At 45.3% G+C, this 22,527-nt stretch overlaps 1 protein-coding gene across 1 annotated transcript in view; it reads left to right on the top strand.

Annotated features, from left to right (window-relative positions):
- Positions 1-22,527, top strand: part of GALNT9 (polypeptide N-acetylgalactosaminyltransferase 9) — a 1,283,051-nt gene that overhangs the window by 362,638 nt on the left and 897,886 nt on the right. Inside the window, exon 3 of the mRNA XM_069619988.1 lies at positions 15,093-15,259. Within this exon, the coding sequence (XP_069476089.1) occupies positions 15,093-15,259 (167 nt within the window). The remainder of the gene's footprint in view (positions 1-15,092; positions 15,260-22,527) is intronic.

The following is a 22,527-nucleotide window of genomic DNA, read 5'->3' as shown; positions in this document are numbered from 1 at the left end:
TGACAGGCCTTTCATTTAGATTTTTTAGGCTGTTCGTTTTCATACTGTATTTAAGAGTAGATTGCCTTCGAAATAATTTCGCAGTGTGTTTATCGTGTGCCTGCAGTTTTTGGTTCAATGTTTCAAATAACTTGAAAAGGGAAGAGATGGCCAAATTCATGGCATGTAAAGTTGTCTCAATCAGAAGTAGGTGGAATAACTAGAGACAATTTTGATAAAATTAGGAGGTCTTTCAGGGTTACGAGGGACACAGCGGGGAGTAGGAGCAGCGAACAAAGAAGCCAAACTGTGCGTTGTTTCTATATAGTATATAAAGGAAACTTCAGGTAACTCCAGTGAATTTTGTCTCTCATCCTCTTCCAAGAAAGATGAGTTCGAACTTAGGTCAATTATAGCCGGCCGTGGCCTGGTGAATCTTTACAATTTCTATTCGAAGGTGCCTCTAGGGGAACATCAGAAGCTTGAGGCTCAGGGGACCCACCGACATCCGCTGTTACAGCAGAGACCGGGTTGATTGAATGTGCATCCGGGTTTGGATTCACATTCATGTGGTAGACCCTGAGTTTCCAACAGATTCACGAAATTCTTTTAGAGGTGGTACTTCACCTTCTTTGATGAGGGTATTATCAGAAACTCCCAAAGAATTTTTTGCGTCCGAACCTTGTACATTCATTGTAAATTTGCAGCAGGGGTCTGTTGTTTTAATGGTAAAATCACAGAATGGGGGTTTGGAATCATTGAAAAAAAGCGTTTTATATTAGCCGTGCAAGACATGCTTTCCGGTGTATGATTGCTAGAAGTTAAGGTTCTAGCAAAGCTGCGTCTCCGCGGCGTGCTGCCCATTTGTTTTTCACTTACAAGGTTCAAGCGACACAGAGTCAACCCATTAGGCATCGCGCTTTTTAGTGTATGCATATCTCCTTTCCACGAAGGGTATCAAGAATTAAAAATAGTAAAAAGAAAGAAAAAAGCAGGAAATACAATTAAACAGATAATACTTGCAAACACAGGCAAAATTGCGTAAATAAATAAAATCGTAGCTCAAAAGGTGAAGGCTTACGCTCGGACAGCAAGGTGAAAGCTGTCAAGATAGGGGCTGCGGCTGCACGCAAGCAGCAAACAGCCAAACAGCACCTTAGTAAGCAGCTTGTTAAGCTGCAAGTGAAGCGCATGCTGAAGTGCAGAAGCCTGGGTTTTGTAGGGGGAATCCTGGGAAAAATGGGTGGGCACAGAGGCTGGCTCCTAAAGGAGGAAGTAGGTAAAAGTTAGCAAGTGCTAACAATAAATATCATTAAAAACATCCAATTCTTGACCCCATGAGTCTATTCAAATCAGTGGAAAGTTTTTTTTTTTTCAAATTCTTTTAAGTCCTTTCAAGTCCGTGTTGATTCAGAAACCCAGAACCAGCGTCTCCTACAGGCAAACAGCACCTTAGTAAGCAGCTTGTTAAGCTGCGAGTGACTGTTAAACTAACAAAAATGTAGAGTCTGCAAACATCAGTCATGTTATGTTAGGTTGATTTATACCTCTCACCGATACCACCCAGGGGCAGCCTTCAGGCACTCACAGGGCTCTGCAAGAAGGCGGATGGGGATTGGTTAGTGAAGGAAGATGATAGGATAGGTCCAGAACCTGGAGAAACTGGCGTATCTGTGCATTGGCTTGCAGATCATAGGTAGCTGCACTGGTTTGTTGTATCCATGCAGGTAAGGTCCAATGCCTGGGGCGTTTCTTTATGGCTGTTTGTTGTATTGGGGTGTGTCTGTGTTTTATCTGTAGCTTGCTGGTATTTAGGGTTTTTCGCACTGGTTGTTGTATCCATACGGGTAAGGTCCAATCCCTGAGATGTTTCTTTGTGACTGTTTATGTTAGGGTGAATATGTGTGCTTTATGTGTAGGTTGTAGGTGTTTAAGGTTGTGTGCACTGGCTTGATGTATCCGCACGGGCAAGGTCCAGTGTTCGGGTATGTTTGTTGTAAGTGTGTGCTGCTTGTGTTGGGTTTGTGTTAGGGTAAGGGTTGGCTAGCCCAGTCGGTGTGTATAGTGTTTGGGTGGTGTGTTTGAGGAGATAGAAGTGGGTGGTTAGTGCTTTGGCTACTCGCTAAGTTCTTCTATGTGGCTAATCTATGCAGCCCTGTCTGTTGTGACAATTGACTGATCTTCATTTCTTCGATCATAGTCTGACACATGGTTTATCTCCTCAGTTCTATCTAAGTGTGACACATGGTTAAACTTCCCAGTCCTATCCAGGTGACGCATGACTAAACTTCACAATTCTATCTGAGTGTGATGCATGGCTAACTTCGCAATTCTATCTAAGTGACGCATGACTAAACTTCAGAATTCTATCTAAGTGTGATGCATGAATAAACTTCACAATTCTATATTAGTTACACTTGACTAAACTTCACATTTCACTCTAAGTGTGAGACATGGATAAACTTCAAGTTTTCACTCTAAGTGGGTTGCATGACTAAATTTGTAATTCTATCTAGGTGTGACGCATGGCTGAACTTCACAATTCTATCTCTAAGTGACGCATGGCTAATTTTCACATTTCACTCGAAGTGTGACATATGACAAAATGTCACAATTCTATCTGTGACCCATGACTGAACTTCACCTTTCACTATAAGTGTGATGCATGACTGAACTACACATTTCGCTCTAAGTGTGATGCATGGCTAAAATTCACAATTCTATCTAAGTGTGACGCATGACTAAACTTCACAATTCTATCTTAGTGACACATGACTAAACTTCACATTTCACTATAAGTGTGACGCATGGCTTGGTGGCAGAGTCTTCTCTATTGCCGCGGCCAAACTTTGGAACAATCTCCCTCCAGTACTTAAAGCCACTTCTAACCACCTGTGCTTTAGAAGAGCTTTGAAAACTAATCTTTTCCAGTCCCTGGCTCTTCCATTAGTTTCTCCTCTCCCGAGCAGTCTTCCTCTCTAGCGCCATGATGCCTTTGGGCGACCGTGCGCTTTATAAATTGAAATAACATAACATAACAAGCATGGCTAAACTTCACATTTTCACCCTAGATGCGACGCATGACTAAATTTGCAATTCTATCTAGGTGTGACGCATGGCTAAATTTCACATTTCACTCCAAGTGTGTTGCATGACTAAACTTCACCTGGCCGGAGTGTAAACTCCTAAATTGGAGGCACAACAGTATGTGCAAAACACCTAGATTTGAGGTGTCTGGAAGGGGGGAGAACACCCAAGTATGGGACACAACAGTAAATGAAACCACTGAATGATTGGTGCACAGCAATGATAGGGATACTCTTTACTTGCTGGCTAATTTTTGTATGCTATGTTCTGTAGGTAGGAAGAGAGACAGGGCTTTTTGGAATACAGCGATTGCTGTACTCCTAACCCAGACCACTTACCTTGTCAGTCGCTGCAGGTTGACGGCTGGCTACTGGCTTCTCAGGCGAATAAGGGCAAACACAGACTGCAGCTGCTTCTTTTGGAGCTGCCCTTTGCCTCTTGGCCCTTAGCCGAGGCCTGCTCTGGCAGGAGGCTGCCCAGGATCGTCATACTAAGAGCAGCCCAAACAGCTAATCGGGGGCGAGGGCCAGGCTAGTGAGGGGGAAAATGAAAGGTTCAGGAAGCGGGTGGAGGGGCAGAGAAAAGAGTGCAACAGAGCGCAAAAACAGACAAAGGGGAACAAAAATAGCAGATTTTGGTAAGATTTGGGGGAGCGATGTCCCACACTCACCTGTATACTGGTGCACTCCCGAGCTAAAGCAGAGTGCAGGGGTGGCCGCAGATATTTTTTTTCTTGCAGTAACAAGAACAACAGCCAATGGGGGGCGAGGGGCAGGCTAGGGGGTGGGAAAATGCAAGGTTCAGGAAGCAGGTGGGGAGGCAGAGGAAAGAGCACAACGGAGTGCAAAAACACACGGGGAACAAAAAGGGCACGAATTTGGGTTGGATTCGGATGGGGGGCTTGGTCCCACACACACCTGTATTCTCCTGCATTCCCGAGCTAAAGATTTGTGCTTGCAAAGGGCATCCCAGCCAGTGCTGACAGAAACATGGCTAGAGAAAAAACCCAGTTGAAGGGGGATTGGGTGCTGTGTAATTTTAAGGTTAAAGTAAAATGAATTGGGTAGTGACAGAGGCATCCCCGGAGTTGGAGAGCGGCCTAATATTTGAAGATATACATGATCTTTGTGTGTGCCCTGGAGGAATGTCACAATCACAATGAAAGTGCATTTTTGGTATGAATAGAGGTGAACTCACATGGATCACTCCTGTGGGGGGTGCTGTGGTTTTAACAGACCTTCCAAGGCAGCAGAGGGCCAGGTTACACGGTCCATGACTGTGTTTCTTATTTTCTATTTTGCATTTGTTATTAGTGTTTGTGGAAACAGTTACAAATTACCAGGACAGCAGCACCATACACCAATTAGTAGCCTCCGTGCAACATTAAAATTTGCTTAGACAAAAAATAGATCATTAGTTTTAATCTCAGAGTGACCATTTGCAAGAAAGATGGACATTTTAAGAAACAAAATAAATAATATGTCTTTTTTGGTATTGCCCGATTTCTTCAAATTTAATTGATCACATTGTAAATCTGGTCGAATTCGCTCAGTACCATTTGATCGATTTAATTCGAACAAATTTGGCAATCAATACAGAACATGGGTAGCAAGGGCTGCGGGGGTGTCCCCCGCTCCCCATGTTCGGTAGTGACTGTCTTGGGGGTAGCAGGGGTGTCCCACGCTTCCTGAGGACTGGAGGCGGGGGAAGGGCAAAAAAAGCAAACCCTGCAGCATCGGATCCGACACGCATAAGAGGGTCGGAACTGACTCTGCAGAGTTAGAAGCAAGAGGTAACTAGGGGTAGGGTGGGGGATGTATTGGCAGGATGTGGGGGGGGGGTAAAAGCTTCGCTGGATTTGGCCGCGGCAAACTTATATTCACGTCAAAATTGACCATGGTCATTACCGCTGCGGACAATTCTGCTATGGTCAAATCACGTATATCCGTTAGTTTTAATTATGTTTGCTATGTATCTTATTATGTTGTTAGTAAATATTATAATGATATACATCTTACTTTTTGAATTAATATTTGTGAGGGTGAGTTAAAATTCCAACAATGGTGGTTTATTTTACTGTATAGTCTTCATTGGTATAATGCACCTTAACATTGACAAATACCAACCTTTACAAATGTTAACTTTCTATAAGTACTTGTAACTTTGTTAAGCATTTACTTCCCCACTGATTTCCAGTCTCTTGTGGCTGATTTTTTTCGTAATTAAACTACGGCATCTTGGTTTGATTGCATCATTCCAAGAATGTTGTTGTTCATCCTGTTTGGGTTTTGTGTGAAGTGCCTGTTGCCAAGGGCTACTGCACTGAAGTATAGTCTGCACATGTTTTCCCAATTGTGTTATCACAAATGCATTCGTCTGTGGATGTTCATTTATGTGAGTTGTTCCGAATGTTTTCTTTCCAGTTTATTGTGTTGAGTTTATTGTGTTGAGTGTATTGTTTTGAGCATAACATTGTGGTCATGTTGTGCTCATGGGGTGGGCTTGTGTCTTGTTGTCCATGGCTATTGTGCTAAATTGAAAACTGCACTTGTTAATCAAAGCATATTCTTCAAAGTGTTTTGAGTGTATTGTTTTGAGTCTATTGTGTTTTGCATATTGGTTTGAGCACATTGTTGTTGATCATGAATGTTGTGCTCATGACGTGGGCTTGGCTGCACTGTCTGCTCTACATGACTAGTATTACTTCAAGTGGATATTTTTGAGTGTATTGTTTTGAATGCAATGATGTTAGTGTGTTGCTTTGAACTTTGTGTTGTCGGACATGCTTTAGTGGAGGGAGTGGGAATGAGGTGGGGGGATGCACGCTTGTGTGAGTGTGTGTGTTTGCGAGTGTGTGTGTGTGTGTTTATGTCTGTGTGAGTGTGTGCATGAGTGTGTGTGCCTGTGTGTGGTGTGTGTATGCTTTTTGCAAGTGTGTGTGTGTGTGTCTTTATGTCTGTGTGAGTGTGTGCATGAGTGTGTGTGCCTGTGTGTGTTGCGTGTGTGTATATATGCATGTGTGCATGTGTGCCCGTGTGTGTGTGTTGTGTGTGAGTGTGTGGGAGTGTGTACGTTCTCTTCATTTTTTGTCCCTTTGGCTCTACCGTGCAAGTAGAGATATACAGATGTTTTAATTAAATATAACATCTCCAGCGCGGTTGACCTATTTTTTTTTAAACTGTTTTCAATGTGCACAATCTCACAATAAGGGGTACCCACAATCTTTCAAATCTAAAGTGTCCATTTTGAGATAGGATGCCCAAAAATTGTTCTGGCTCTATGGAAATCACAATGCAACAAACACATGTAATTCAGCAATTATTTTAACAATGAGAACGAAAGTTACAGTGAAAAACATATTTTCATTTTCCTGTGTAAAGTGCTGTGTAACCTTTGGTATGGAGAAGGGACTTGTTTCCTATGTTCAGTGTTTATGTCTTGAGAATTCCATTAGCCTTCCTCTTTTACTCTGCCTTTATTCGTTTTTCTCAATTTCACCTTACAAAGAATTGCTGAAGGAAACGTTTTCCAGTCTCTTACAATAACATGTTAGTTAATTGCGGCATTGACACCAGGCATATGTATTTATAAGCAGAGATATAACCGGGCACATACAATTCTATTTGCAGAAACACTACAGAGTAAGTACATTTTGAAAGGCATTAAATCTATTAACATTGAAAAAACAGTGTTCACTCTTTTTCTTCATGCCGCTACTTAATCTTATATGTATAACTCTCTAGGAATTGGTAAGCATTAAAGTCGGCCATGCACACATGCCCATATACACTGAAACCTGGCTTCCCCTCTGATCCCCATCTTTTAACACTGTGCTAGATCGTGCTGAATGCTGTCTGAATTAATATGCTCACGGTTACAAACACTTTAGTGTTAAGTGGAGCGTTTAGAAAAATGAAATGAGCACCATTACCAATTTGTCGTTATTTAAGCAATAAGCCCCTCGCCACGGGGCCATTACCGAGTCAGGTAATGCCCTGGGGACCATAGTTACTGGCCCGAGCAAAGCGAGGGCCTTAACGAAGGTCCTGGAGCATTACCTGACTCGGTAATGCCCCCGCAGCGAGGGGATTATTGCTATTAGTACCCCGGCCCGCAAGACCGGGTGCTAATAGCATTGTTTTTGTGTTCCAATACGCTGCAGGGTTTCGGAACAGAAAAAAAAGTAAAAAATGATGGCCACCGGAGCCTGTTTTTCCTTTCCATGGCGGCCATCGGGAGCGTTCCCAGCGCGTTCGCTCGAGAAAAAGGACTAAGAAGGTTAGTGGGGTTGGGAAGTACGGAGGGCATTGTTTGGAGGGTGGGGTGGGGGGAGAGAGAGAAAACACTTACCTGAATCCCCGGCAGGGGAGGATGGCAGTCTCCAGCCGTGTGGAGGCTCGGAGCGGGGATTGCCCTGTTTCGAGCCTCCTTATTGGCTGAGGGGTTGCCACGCCTCCTGCTGGGAACAAAGGAAAGGAATCCTGGGCGAGGGATTCCCGGTCAGGTAAAGCCCCAGTGAGGGCCAATCAACTTGCATGTAACAATCTGATTGTCCCTCGCCCGGGTATTAATTAAGCATATAACCCTTTGTCATTAACATATGTTTCAGCCATACAGATGTGTGGTCATTCTTATGTTTCAAAATGCTCTTTGATTTAAAACATAAAAAACACAGCACCCCTTTTCAAGATATCTGTGTTTTTCTTCTGGTCGCACTGCTCTCAGGAAAGACTAGTGTGGCGCTCGCAAATGTACACTTGACAACGCGACTCTTGTCCACTGAGAAAAAGAGCTAAAAAATGAGTAACACAGAGGTAAAGTCAGCACAAGGAAAAAGAGAGAGAAATGGAGAGAGAGCACTACAGCAATATCACCCTCTAACGCTGTAACACTCCACTTAGCGGATGACCTTTGTTACAATGTAGCAGTAATACTTGGTTGGAGACTGTCATATCACCTCTCATCAATGTTATGGCTGTCTATGGCTGGGTGCAATGACTTTTTATCACACTTCAGCAAGTCAGTTAACATGGCGTTTTATATGGCACTTCATGTTGGATTTATCATGTTTCTAAGCGCTATAATAATTAAGCATTAAGCGTGCATTGCAAGGTGCTTAATGCTCAGACCTTTGACTGCAGGCCACACTCTGCAATGTAGTTATTTATATATTTATTGTTTAAAGGGCAGATCTATCTCGAGAGCATCGGAGCGCTGTATTGGACTGGCATCTTTTATCAGATGCACAGTACTGGGAGGTCAGTGCATCAATATGTGTGTCCATTGGAATTAGTCCTTGGTCAGGTGTTGTTGAAAGAGGCATGTTTTGATATTTGCAAACTTACAGGATTGGGGGGAGGGGCACTTCTGAGCCGACATCGGGATCAAGTTCCAGAGGGTGGGTGAATGACAATCAAAGGATTGTTTGCGGGTCCTCTCTTTGCGGACGAGTTGTGATTCAACCCGGTTGGTCGATTTGCTGCACGAAGTGTGTGCCACTTGATATGTGGAGCTTAGGCACCAGGTACGCTGGTGTGTTACTCATGACTGCTTTGTAGATGATACATGCAGTCTTGAACAGTGTCCTGGCTTGGAGTAAAAGCCAAAGTAGTTTGCGTAGGATGGGGGTGATTTGGTCAAATGTCCATGCTCCCATAATAAGACGTGCTGCAGCAAGGAGGACTGCTTTTAGGGGAGCCAAGTGAACAGCTGGAAGCCTTGTTAGGAGAGCATTTCCCCCACTGATGTGTGAGGCCGCCAGGGCTTTCACTACTGTCCAGAAGTCTTGCGGTGGGATGAAGGGTTTGATTTTTCAAATGGTAGAGATTCTGAGCTTGGCTAGTTGGTCCTTCTTGCCTATGTGTTTCTGGTGAAGCTGAAGCATTTTGCTGAGTATAAGAGTTGTGGATCAAATCCTTCTAGGAGCCATTGTTGGACAAGTTGTTTTTTGCGGGCGGACCATGAGCACAATTCAGTCTTGAATGGGTTTAGTTTGAGGTAGGCAGTTGACATCCAGGTCTGGATGAGGGGTGGGTAATTGCAGAGACTTATCATGCTCGGCACGCTATTTACTCTCATGTACAACTGAGTATCATCCGCATATTGGTGGATGGCTACATTTGGATCTTTGAGGAGAGTACATAGAGGCTCCATGTAAAGGTTAAACAGGATTGGTGACAGGATGGGGGGACTCTTCAGGAGACCTGGAGGTGGTTAGAAAGCAACAAGTTCATCTGGACAGAATCCCATCTCGTCAGAAAGGAGGGAGAAAAGGATGCGGTTGTCAATAGTGTCGAATGTAGCTGAGAGATCAAGAAGGACGAGGACACATGAGTCACCCTTATCGATGATTTGGAGGGCATTATCCAGCATCTGGATGGTGGCTGTCTCACTGCTACACATGGGGCAAAATCTTGACTGAAAGTAATTTAGGAGTTGGAGTTGATCGATTCTGGCCAGTAGTTGTGAAGCAACTACTTTTCCCAAGATTTTTCCAATAAACGGGAGGTTCGTAATGGGCCTCTTGTTGGCCAGGTCGTCTGGATCTATGGTTGGTTATTTCAAAAGTGGTTGCATGACACCAGTCTTGAGGATGTCCGGGAATGATCCTTATGCGAGGGAGGCATTGATGATGCTGAGGAGCTCATTGAGTGCCGGCCCCGTCAATTGTTTCATGATGGAGGTGGGATTATATCTTCAGAGTAAAAGTAGGTTTGAGGGAGTCAATCATTTTTAGGATATCCAGGGGAGATATGGGAGAATTTGGTCCAGAGGGGTATTGTGCATGCCGGGGCACAGGGGAGGCAAATGCTGTGAGATTGATTCGATGGTCTCTTGGATTTTGTCTATTTTTTCCATTAAAGATATGTTGATTCCATTGCATTTTTCCTGAGTTGCTGGTACCTCGTGTTCGAGTGAGGGTTTGGCTCAACTTTTCTACTACTTCAAAGAGGGCTTTGCTCCTGTTAGGGACTGCCGCAATTGTGGTGGAGTACTAATAGTTTTGACCTGAGTAATCAGAATCCTATGGTTTGCAAGGAGAGATTTGGGGTTGGTGAGGTATCCCGGGTTATGGTTTTTATACCACTGTTTCTCTATGGTTCTGATTGAACGTTTGGTTTAGGCTAGCTCAGGGGTGTACCATGGGGCGGATGGTGTGCTCTTAGCCCGGCTGGATTTTTGAGGGCGTGGGTGTCCATCAGTTTCATAGCAGAGTTGCTGCATGATTCCAGGAGGCCTGATGCGTTCCCTGTGGTGGGGAAGTCTGAACATTTTTCTTTTTGTTCATTGACCGGAAAGGTTTTGAAAGAGCGTTGTTGAGTGAGGGGCCATCTACCTTGACCTTTGTGGGCCCTAGTCAAGTGGGTGACTGATAATGGGAAGGCGGCATGGTCATACAAGTCAACTGGGATAGGGTGTGCACATGCGATGTAGGGGGATGATGTGAAGACCAAGTCTAGTGGGTTTCCTTTGTTGTGCGGTGGGGAGAGCACGATTTGTTTAAGTCCATGGAAGCGGTTAGTGTGAAAAGCGTGTTTTGAGTGTGGTTGTCAGTGTGTGATTTAGGGACGTTAGAATCCCAGAGAAAGACATTATTAGAATGTGCTAATTTGGCAGAGGAGAGTAAGTTGGAGATGTGTGCCATGAAAGATTCACTCCGGTGAGGTGGTATTTAGATGAGGTGGAAGGTAATGGATTCCTTGCGTGATAGAGGGAACCAGCAGGTGAGTGATTCTAACTGCCATGTTTCTTAAACCACTTCTCAGAAAAAGATAAATTCACTTGTTCTTTCATTTAGAATATGGGCGGTTTTAGAAAGCATATTCTGGAAAAACGTTCTCTCGCTACCTACGGGAGTCGCGTACTCTGGCTACCTACGTGAGTCCCGTGCTCCCGTGCTCTCGCTACCTAGTGGAGTCCTGTGCTCTCGCTACCTATGTGAGTCCCGTGCTCTCGCTACCTACGGGAGTCCTGTGCTCTCTCTACCTAGGGGATTCCCAGTACAGGTTATTCGACATGAATTGGGGCTGTTGTTGTTGTATGCTATGGTAGTCTCGAAAATGCTATCCTTATATCGTAAATGTATAGTGGAGGATGCCCCATCAGTATTCCAGAGTGGCTCCATTGTCAGGCTATTATGCAAGTCTATGCAAAAAGGACGCGCACACTCGTCCTTGGCACTTAATGAATGGCGATCTGCTTGCTGAAATATTTTGGAGAAACATAACGTATGAGGTATTAATTGTTAACGTGGTGGCTGTAAAAACAAAGTTATGGAGGTCGGAGTCCAACAAAAAAAACAATACAAGTTGTACTACATTTTTAATCATGAACTTGGAGCGTATAACGTGTCGCTCAAGTACCTGACTAAGCTCCCCAGTAGTTATTATCACAATCCATTTTTGCATTTTCGATTGAATTTGTTTCCAACAAGGGAAGTTTTGGCCTGTAGGATGTCGGATGGTGAAAGCGATGTGGCCTGTAGGTTGTGCGCAGAGAAGGAGGCTAGTGAGACACTACAGCACCTTCTGCTATTTTGAACAGAGTTGACTTGAGGTCCCTGCATTTGAGGAGGTTTCTTGACAAGGCGAACCGTCTATAGCTCCTGAATAAGCGAGGGTGTGATTTTAGGTGGAAAAAGAACCTCCTTGATTTTAGCTTTAGTAAGATTCCTAGAAGGAGACTTAAATGTAAATGTTAATGCTAATACGGTCTAATAATAAGGCCTAGAGGTTTATTTCATAGCAATTAACTGTAACCAAAACTTTAGAGAGAATCGTATTGTTAGAAAACCGTTTTTATATTTTTAATCTTTTAGAATTGTTTATTTTTTTCCCTTCTTCGGTGTGTGATATTTTGTCTTTTTGTTATATTTTATATTGGGTTTAAATGGAAATGGAAGTGAAATTGTATATATTTGAGTAATAATAAAACATTTAAAAAAATAAAAATAAAAATAAAAACTATGCAAATCCCTGAACTTTCTCGTCTAGACAGAGGTACCTAGAAAGGGCACAGAGCTCACTTTTTACCGTTGAAGTTTCGTTTCCTTTCCTGTTCCCAGAACTTTAAGTTTTAATGGTCTCTTTTTTTTGTGCTCATCCTTGCTGTATAATTCATGCCATCTCCGAACAGACTGCCATGGTTACCCGCCGCAATCAGGCACAAGTACCGCCATTCAGGGCCTGCCGCCGCCGGCCTATTACTCTCCACTTTACATCTTCCCAACTCATAGGGATTGTGAATGCAATAAGGTCAAAGGCGACCCGCAATTGGGCGACCACCCCAAGGCCATTAATGGCTCCGAGCCTCCAATGAGCCATTATTGTGTAGAGCCGAGGGATCGGGCGGGGTCAGGCTGCCTGGAGAGCCACTTCCGGACGTGTCATTACCGGCTCAGGGATGTGCGCGGACAATTATTGAGGTGATTAGCACCCCCGAGTTCTAGGTGAAGAGAGCTGCCAGGTGATTAGGTTTTTCCTTCCAATTTTGCAATAATGAGAGACAGGCCCTCAATTCCCAATGGACGACCACACACATAGAGAGCAGGCAAAGTTGCCTGTCTGCCAAAGAGGCAGCGTGATGGGTTGTGCGGTGGTGAAGCAGCTAGCCCTGGAAAAGGCAACCAACGGTATCTCCAGAGACTACTGTCAGGATATTTTCCGGGTTTTTAGAAATCTCACAACATAGTCAAACATTCTGCATGCAAGTTGTTCTCCTAATTGTGGGGATCATGAACACCTAACTGGAATATACTATTCAGTGGTTTGACAAGTCGACGTATACTGCGAAACTAGACCAAAAAATCCTTATAGCGTTGTGGACTCCAATGTCCCTTCCCCATTGTGTTCACCTCAAATGCAGTGGAAAAAGGAGACTCAATATTGGAGGTTAGTTTATGCGGGTGGGGCAATGCCACTATTGGGTCAGACTGGTTCTCCCGTAGGCTGCCACTGAAATTGGGCCTCATTATGAGTTTGGAGGTAGCCATGCCGTTCTTTTTCTCGGGACCCGGACCCGGTACATACCCATTCCCATTCTAGCCCCCATAGGGCTCAATGGGAATAGGGAGGATGCTAAAAACTGACCCGTTAATGACGTGTCCGTTGTTAGCATCCTGCTCTGCTCGCGGGGTGCGGTATGCTCATCTGGTCCGGCCCAGACGTGCATACCGTCACCCGCGAGCAAACTCGTAATGTGGCGGCCCGGATTGAACGGTGCAGGTACCTTACCAGCACCGTTCATTCCGCGGCCGCCAGCCTCGTAATGAGTCCCATTGAGTCCTAACTTATTCAGTGGTTTTAACTAGCAAGCACTTGCTACCTGGGCAACCAAACTCTAGTTCAGAAGCAAATCGGCAGACTGGACGATTTCCCGACACCCTTGTGGTTCTGAAACGTAAAACAGCACTGACAATTGCTAGACAAGCCACGGCGATCTGGGACCACCCGAGTGTTGATTTGGTTTGGTATCAAATCTTTGTAACATTACATAACAAAGCTCATTGAGGCCATACAAATGGGGAAATGGCGCTATATAAAGGACGACTACAATACACTGCAGCATACGTGTCAGACTCTTGTTCCTGTTAGGCCTAAACTCTTCGTAACATTACGTTACAAAGCGCATTGATTCCATAAAATTGGCAAATGACGCTATGTAAATGGCTGCAATACACTGCAATACCACATATGTGTCAAACGCATGTTCCTGTTATCACACAAAGGATGACTCTTCATGGACTGCTCGGTCAGCAATGCCATCTTTAACAACATGATCTGTTCAGTAATGTTCATTTAATCTACCGCCCTTTAATTTTTTCTGAATCATTTTGAGAACAGAAACCAGGAGTGATTACTCTCCTATCTCTGTATCACATATCCAGTAAATGATATGTTGTTATAATTCATGTCAGCCACTAACACATCTAAAGATGATAGTTGAGGGCACAACTATTAAACCTGAAAATATTTTCATTTTTCATTTTATTTTTAAGAAATGACTTTAGTATAAATAATCACTCATCCTATAAACAGCAACCGAACAATCACACACCTCATGCATGACTAGTAGTCCACTAGGTGGCTACCAGAACTCTCAAGACTATTCAATATCTCACACTTATATCATATAAATCCTCGTTAATATTGATTTAATAATTTGTCATCTGGTCAAAACAGAAATGATTGAATTGAAATCCTCATCTTGAGCCTCAAGTTGTCTCTGAACATTTATCTGAAATGTCAAAGTTTCGACCAAATATCTCTAAACTATACTCATCAGTTCCCTTGTGGCCTTCACCAGGACAACAAGCTTGCTCATATGTGAGAGGGATAGCTCAGGGGCAATGTGTTTGTCTTGGAAGCAACCCAGGTTCGAATCCCCCATCCTGCCCTTGGAAACCCATCTGTGGCGTGTTATAAAAGAACAATTCTAATAATGTGACAATAAATCATACCCAAGTTTATAATCCTTCAGAGTTGTCTGAAGTTGTCTTTTCTTCCGTGTTTGTATGTGACAGTGGTAGACACTAGCCGATCTCTACGCACCGTACACCCTACTACCATGTTTTATAACTCAGTGGGAAGAGGCTAGTCTGTCGTGGATGGATGTGCCTTTGTTGGGCAGGTAGGTTGCTTCTTCTCCAGAGATGATATATCTACCCTCCTTTTCAGATGGGTTTATCGTTCTTTTTATCTGTAACGCGCAGCATCTTCTGGGTTATGATATGACCATTCGGGCGACATTGTTCACTACTTTGAACCCACACAATCTCTTGAGTTCAAACTCTGGGAAGAGAGCTGAAATTGTGCAATATCAATTCAGTTGGCTTCTCTTCTACCCGGAAAGCATTCCCAGGGGTCATATGTAATCCACTAATTTCCTTGCAGGCTGGGCCATCTTATAATATATTCATTGAACTCTGGTTGTCGCATTTCTGGTCTCCGGGCCCTGCACGCATTTCATCTGTCCTCCTATGTATCAAGTGAAAGCCCATTTACACTGTTGTCATTTATCCCCCCCAGGTGCAAACAGATGGCCTACCCTGACGATCTCCCCCAGATTGCAGTGGTTTTCATTTTCGTCAACGAGGCGCTCTCCGTCATCCTGCGATCTGTGCACAGTGTCGTCAACCACACCCCTTCTCATCTACTAAAAGAGATAATTCTGGTGGACGACAACAGCGATAACGGTAAGTGGTCTTCGGGCCCTCAGTTGCGCGACTCTGCGCAAACTTTTCATAGCCAACGTATTATTCGTCTTAAAAAGTGAAGTAGACTCAAGAGAGCTGGCCCACTCTTCTCAATTGCAAGTTTGTAACAGAAGGAGTTTTCCTTTCCATGGTAAGTGATACAAGCACTGACATCCCAACAGTTTGGGCTTTTGTGAAGGCATGGGAAAGGCATTTGCCATGCACTGCCATAGTGGTATTATCAGGCCATCGGCTACAGCAGCAAAATTGTGCGAGTACCTGGACATGTAACAGCAGTGTCTGGCAAATGCTTAATACTAACATGTGTGGGATCTCAATGTCACTTGGCCTAATAAGATCGTTGTCTCTGTCCTCCCTCTGTTCCCCCTCCCTTGCCTCGTCACGCCTTGAAACTCTTGTCTATAGGCATGTTCGAAATGCCATATCATATCATAGCAAAGCGGTTGGCTTTGTCAATGTTTATTTTTAAAAGGATTTCAGTGAATTACACATATAGTGCTATCAGAGTGGCTGAATGCAGACCTTGTTAAGACAACTTTATTGCACCGGTAGCACTTTTACAGCTCCAATTTAGCCATTCACTGTTAGAGGACTGGACTGCTTTGAAATAACACTGGCAGGCACTCTGAGCACAACGTTCGATGGCAAGGCTTGATAAAGCGTGCTCAAACAGATTCCAGGAGGATGTGTTTTGGTGCAGGGAGGACATAACGTGGGTGGGAATGGCATTGGGCAGTCAATGGGTGTATAAATAACCAAACAACACCTACAATGTTTGTGCCCTTCCTCATATGCCATTTCTCTCTAGCGCCACACTAATGCAATAGTTTCGACCTATAGGTGGCGCTTTAGCACCATCTAATAGCTCAAACTAAAAATGAGACCTGTTGAAGATGTTAGAAAACTAGCAATGTTAGTCTCTGCTTCTCACTCGTGGGTAGTCTCTGCTTTCTCACTCGTGGGTAGTGGGAAGCTTGCAGTTTTCATCAAGCTTTGGGATCTAGAGAAAAGTATGCTATTGAAATCACCTGTCATGGAAAGTCTAATTTGAAGTCAGTAAGGGTCTAAGATTAAACCTTCTTGTCAGCTGAAACATGTGAATGTTGTCTCGTTAGCCTATGGGGGCTAACAAGTGTACATTTAGAAAACTGCAGTATAAACTATAGGGCACCTGGCGGGGTCCTGATTTACCCAGGTGGGTATATGTATCATAAACAAATAATCAGGATGAAGAGATCCGATAGAAAAACAAAATAGTGCTGTGTGTGTATTTATTTTGCAATCACACAAAAAATATGGGTGGCTCAACAATTTACTTTACATTTCTTTCGATAAGCACGAAAGATGAAGGAAAAAACAGACAAAGTGGGTCATACAGTGGTAACACATATGGGTGTCGACCTCAGGAGTGTTGAGGTCAAAACCTGATTGGGATACGTGTTTCCTTACAGATGGAGGGGGTATGAGAACCCACTGGTACAGGACAAACACAAGCCTGAGACTTCGGATGGTCCAAGGCGTGGTTTACAAAAAGTGCACACAACAATCTTTACATATACGAGGGGGTGGTACAGTTGTGTCACGTGGATCGACACAGGGTGTGTTTCGGCCAAAAAAGGGCTTGATTGGAGCCTGTCTTTATGCTGGCCTTCGTCAGGAAGGGCACCTGTGGCAGTGCTGTCCGTAGTATCTGTGGGTAGAACAGAGCTGTAAGGATCTCGAGTGGTCATTTACTAAGTACTAAAGGTATTCAATACAGGCCAACTGGTGCCTGGGTGATACATCACATGGTGTATCCAGAGAACAGCTTACCTACTACTGTGGTAGCAGAGGGTTGCTGTCGGGTAATCCTATGAAAATGCTGGATTGCCTGTGCGGCACTGGCACTGGGTGGGTCGGCTGTGGTTTCCTCGGGGCCGACGTATCTCAGAGTCTCACGGGACCGTTTTGGGCCAAAGATTTACCCATGTCTGGGAGGAGAGCAGAAAAACAGGTGTATAGTAACCCATGGTAGTAGTAGTAGATGGGTATAACAGTGGTGATGATCCGAGAGTGCTGGATTGTGTTGGTGACCGGCACTGAGTCGGAGACAGATGGAAGCCGTGTTACACCGTGTTGGAATTTACTGTGCGTGCTCATAGAGTCTTAAAAAATGGTGAAGAACGCCCCCTAGTGTGGCGGACTAGCACGGGGATGCAGCACATAGCTGGTGTTTAGAAGAAAGACTGAATAGGTGGTCGCTCTCAGGAGACCGAGTGCTGGTGTGAGCTTGGTGGTGGTGCCTAGAGTAATGAGATTATATTTGCATTATATAATTGGAGTGTGGTGCACTCGTGGGACATCTCGACTGCTATCCAGTCCTAGGGAAACGGTAGAAGTTATTAACCTAAGTTAAAAAAACAACTAAACTGGGAAACAATCAGCACCACGAGAACCCCGTTTTCCACTCATGATGCAATAACTGGTCTCACATGAGGCACCAACTCCCAGCTCACCGGGGTGCTTGCTCACTTGCTAGCAGCCGCCATGATTTTGCGGCTTTTTACAACTCGAGTTTTAAAAAATACGTTTTTTTTCAAACTGATGGTTTCCCAGTTTAGTTGTTTTTTTAACTTAGGTTAATAACTTCTACAGTTTCCCTAAGACTGGATAGCAGTCGAGATGTACCACGAGTGCACCACACTCCAGTTATATAATGCAAATATAATCTCATTACTCTAGGCACCACCACCGAGCTCACACCAGCACTCGGTCTCCTGAGAGCGACCACCTATTCGGTCTTTCATCTAAACACCAGCTATGTGCTGCATCCCCGTGCTAGTCCGCCACACTAGGGGGGGTTCTTCACCATGTTTTAAGACTCCATGAGCATGCACAGTAAATTCCAAAATGGTGTAACACGGCTTCCATCTGCCTCCGACTCAGTGCCGGTCACCAACACCATCCAGCACTCTCGGATCATCACCACTGTTATACCCATCTACTACTACTACCATGGGTTACTATACACCTGTTTTTCTGCTCTCCTCCCAGACATGGGTAAATCTTTGGCCCATCCCGGTCCCGTGAGACTCTGAGATACTTCGGCCCCGAGGAAACCACAGCCGACCCACCCAGTGCCAGTGCCGCACAGGCAATCCAGCATTTTCATAGGATTACCCGACAGCAACCCTCTGCTACCACAGTAGTAGGTAAGCTGTTCTCTGGATACACCATGTGATGTATCACCCAGGCACCATTTGGCCTGTATTGAATACCTTTAGTACTTAGTAAATGACCACTTGAGATCCTTACAGCTCTGTTCTACCCACAGATACTACGGACAGCACCGCCACAGGTGCCCTTCCTGACGCAGGCCAGCATAAAGACAGGCTCCAATCAAGCCCTTTTTTGGCTGAAACACACCCTGTGTCGATCCACGTGACACAACGGTACCACCCCCTCGTATATGTTATATGTAAAGATTGTTGTGTGCACTTTTTGTAAACCACGCCTTGGACCATCCCAAGTCTCAGGCTCGTGTTTTTCCTGTACCAGTGGGTTCTCATACCCCCTCCATCTGGAAGGAAACACGTATCCCAATCAGGTTTTGACCTCAACACTCCTGAGGTCGACACCCATATGTGTTACCACTGTATGACCCACTTTGTCCGTTTTTTCCTTCATCTTTCGTGCTTATCTAAAGAAATGTAAAGTAAATTGTTGAGCCACCCATAACTTGTGTGTGCTTGCAAAATAAATACACACACACAGCACCATTTTGTTTTTCTATCGGATCTCTTCATCCTGATTATTTGTTTATGATACATTTAGAAAACTGCTACATACGCCTTTAAACGTTTTTTTTTATAAAAAATGCACCGGGAATACCTGCACCAGCCTTATACGTTTACTCTCATTTAAAAAGCTCAAGAGTCAATATTTCTTTTTTTTGTTGCTTCATCATAAAAAACGCAGGCGATGTGAGGCCAAGTGCATGCTTCAGACTCGGTGCATGCTTCAGACTCGGTGCATGCTTCAGACTCGGTGAATGCTTCAGACGCGGTGCATGCTTCAGACTGGGTGAATGCTTCAGACTCGGTGCATGCTTCAGATTCGGTGCATACTTCAGGCTTGGTGAATTCTTCAGACTCGGTGCATGCTTCAGACTCGGTGCATGTTTCAGACTCGGTGAATGCTTCAGACTCGGTGCATGCTTTGATTCAGTGCATGCTTCAGACTCGGTGCATGCTTCAGAGTCAGTGAATGCTTCGGGCTCGGTCCATGCTTCAGACTTGGTGCATGCTTCAGACTTGGTGCATGCTTCAGACTCGGTGAATGCTTCAGACGCGGTGCATGCTTCAGACTGGGTGAATGCTTCAGACTCGATGCATGCTTCAGACTTGGTGCATGCTTCAGACTCGGTGAATGCTTCAGACGCGGTGCATGCTTCAGACTGGGTGAATGCTTCAGACTCGATGCATGCTTCAGATTCGGTGCATGCTTCAGACTAGGTGAATGCTTCAGACTCAGTGTCATGCCTGCGCCATGGGCGCATACATTTACGAACAATATGGACCTTATTTCCCATTTGCAAGGCTTTAACTACACTTACCACAATGCACTTGGCTATAACCATCTTTTCCTAGCCATTCCTATTCGCCATCTTCGGAACTACAATCCCCAGAAGCCCTAGGGACCTCCTCTGCTTCCACCAGCTCAGGAACAGAGAGGGAGGTGGCCGATTGTCTACAGGTGTGCTTAGCCAGATGCAACCAATTAGCCTACCTCTGTGCTGAGTTGGGCGGTATAAATGCCGCTGCCTGCAGGAGCTCAGTCTCTTGGATTAGGAGTCTTCCCGGCACCTTGTTGCTCTGAGCTACAGATCTTGTTTGCGGTTCCTCCTTTCTCTGGCTTTGGATCCAGTGCCCTGCCGGGCTCTCTACATTGCAGCCGATCACGCTCTGCTGCCTTCCAGCCTCCGCCCTTGCCCTGCCGGGCTCTCTACATTGCAGCCGATCACGCTCTGCTGCCTTCCAGCCTCCGCCCTTGCCCTGCCGGGCTCTCCACATTGCAGCTGATCACGCTCTGCTGCTTTCCAGCTACAGCCCTTGTCCTCTGGGCTCCCTGCTCTACAGCCTGCCTCACTCCAGCTGCCTACAGCCCTTGTCCTCTGGGCTCCCTGCTCTGCAGCCTGCCTCACTCCAGCTGCCTACAGCCCTTGTCCTCTGGGCTCCCTGCTCTGCAGCCTGCCTCACTCCGGCGCTGCCTACAGCCCTTGTCCTCTGGGCTTCCTACTTTGCAGCTGATCACGCTCCGCTGCTTACTACCTACCTTTTTCCGCTGGGTTCTCGGCCTAGCAGCCCTCTACAGTCCTCTGCAATCTTTTACGGTCAGCGGCCCTGCTCCTCAGGGCCCACTCCTTGCTGCCCGGCCCTTCTGGGTTCCGTGCCGTGCAGCCTGCTTTACTCTGCTGCCCTAAGCCCTTTCCCTCTGGGCTCTCTACCTTACAGCCCTGCTCCTGTGGGCTTGCTCATTGCTTTCCTGCTCCTCTGAGCTCTCAACCTTGTTCCGTACTGTCCTCTGCTATCCAATCCTGTTACACGACTTTCCCTTCATTTCCTTCTGCTAGTTTGCTATCAACCTTCTTTTCCTGGATTTGTCTGTAAGTATCTTCTCTTGTACTGTTTGTAGACCCTTTTGTACAGAGCTTGTCTGTTGGTTCCCATCAGTCAACCTCTGCCCCTTCCCTTGTCTCGTTTCTACATTACAGACACCCATAGCTGCTGCTCCAAGCCATGAGCAATCAGCGTGGGCCTCTGTTATAGCAAACTGTGCAGAAGGTTAGAGTTTTTCCTAAGGTTCGTGGAATACTCTTTTCCTATATCTGCATACACCCCTAGAGGGAATCCATTCTGTTGTTTCTTATTCCTTGCTACACTTGACTACTCTTCGTTCTCATTACTTTCAGCTGTGTGTGTACTATTCTGTCCACCTTACTTCGGCACAACCACCCGAAACCCTTCCTGGGTGTTCTGTGCCTCTCCTTTCAGGGTGTCATCTCGTGACACTCGGTGCATGCTTCAGACTCGGTGCATGCTTCAGACTCGGGGAATGCTTCAGACTCGGTGCATGATTCAGACTCGAGGAATGCTTCAGACTCGAGGAATGCTTCAGACTCGGTGCATGCTTCAGACTCGGTGCATGCTTCAGACTCGGTGCATGCTTCAGACTTGGTGCATGCTTCAGACTCGGTGCATGCTTCAGACTCGGTGCATGCTTCAGAGTCAGTGAATGCTTTAGACTCGGTGCATGCTTCAGACTCGATGCATGCTTCAGATTCGGTGCATGCTTCAGACTAGGTGAATGCTTCAGACTCGGTGCATGCTTCAGACTCGGTGCATGCTTCCGACTCGGTGCATGATTCAGACTCGAGGAATGCTTCAGACTCGGTGCATGCTTCAGACTCGGTGCATGCTTCAGACTCGGTGCATGCTTCAGATTCGGTGAATGCTTTAGACTCGGTGCATGCTTCAGACTCGGTGCATGCTTCAGACTCGGTTTGCAGCTGGCAGCCTACGTTGACTTTAAACTACTGCCCAACATGGAGAAAGGGGTTCAGACGTCAGGGTAACCGTTCCTCAGGTATCATACGTTTTGCATGGCTGATAGAATTCTGTGGCCCATTGTTCATAGCTTGTGAAGTGATCAGCATGGGCCATCATTAGCCAGCCCTTCGAATGAACGCCATTGGCACTGTGGGATGCTGTGTCTGTGCTTTGCCCAGAGCAGAACCCAGTTTAAAAGCTGTTCACATGTTTTTTTCAGGAATTCCATACAGCTCTCTGTTGTTTTCCCAGACTTCTCAAGCGTTGCCATACGTCTCTCCATTGTTTCTGCACACCGCTCCTAAGTTTCAGCACACAACTCTCCATTGGTTCCTCATGCCTGACCAGGGCTTTAAGTGAACCGGGGCTAGCTGGGATTTAGCCCTGGCAATCTCATAAAACTTCTGTTGAGCCAGGCCCTGACAGGGCTCCCTATGCTCCAACTGGAAATCTCTTTTTTTATTTTACTTCCACACCACTGGCGGGATTTGAAGCTCCTAGATGCCTCCGGGTTCAGTGCGCTATATACATGTCTAAATAAATAAATAAAAAAATAAATATGACCTGCCTCTAAGTGTCCCATCCACTGTACGATTTGGTAGATGGTGGACTTTGGTTGTTTCATTCAATGGACTGATTGAAAGCCTGTTACGTGCTTTA

The sequence above is a fragment of the Ambystoma mexicanum genome, chromosome 10 (genome assembly GCF_040938575.1).
Source record: "Ambystoma mexicanum isolate Mex_15411 chromosome 10, UKY_AmexF1_1, whole genome shotgun sequence".
NCBI lineage: Eukaryota > Metazoa > Chordata > Amphibia > Caudata > Ambystomatidae > Ambystoma > Ambystoma mexicanum.
The sequence above is the reverse complement of the archived record's forward strand: the minus strand, read 5'-3'. Positions and strand labels throughout refer to the sequence as shown.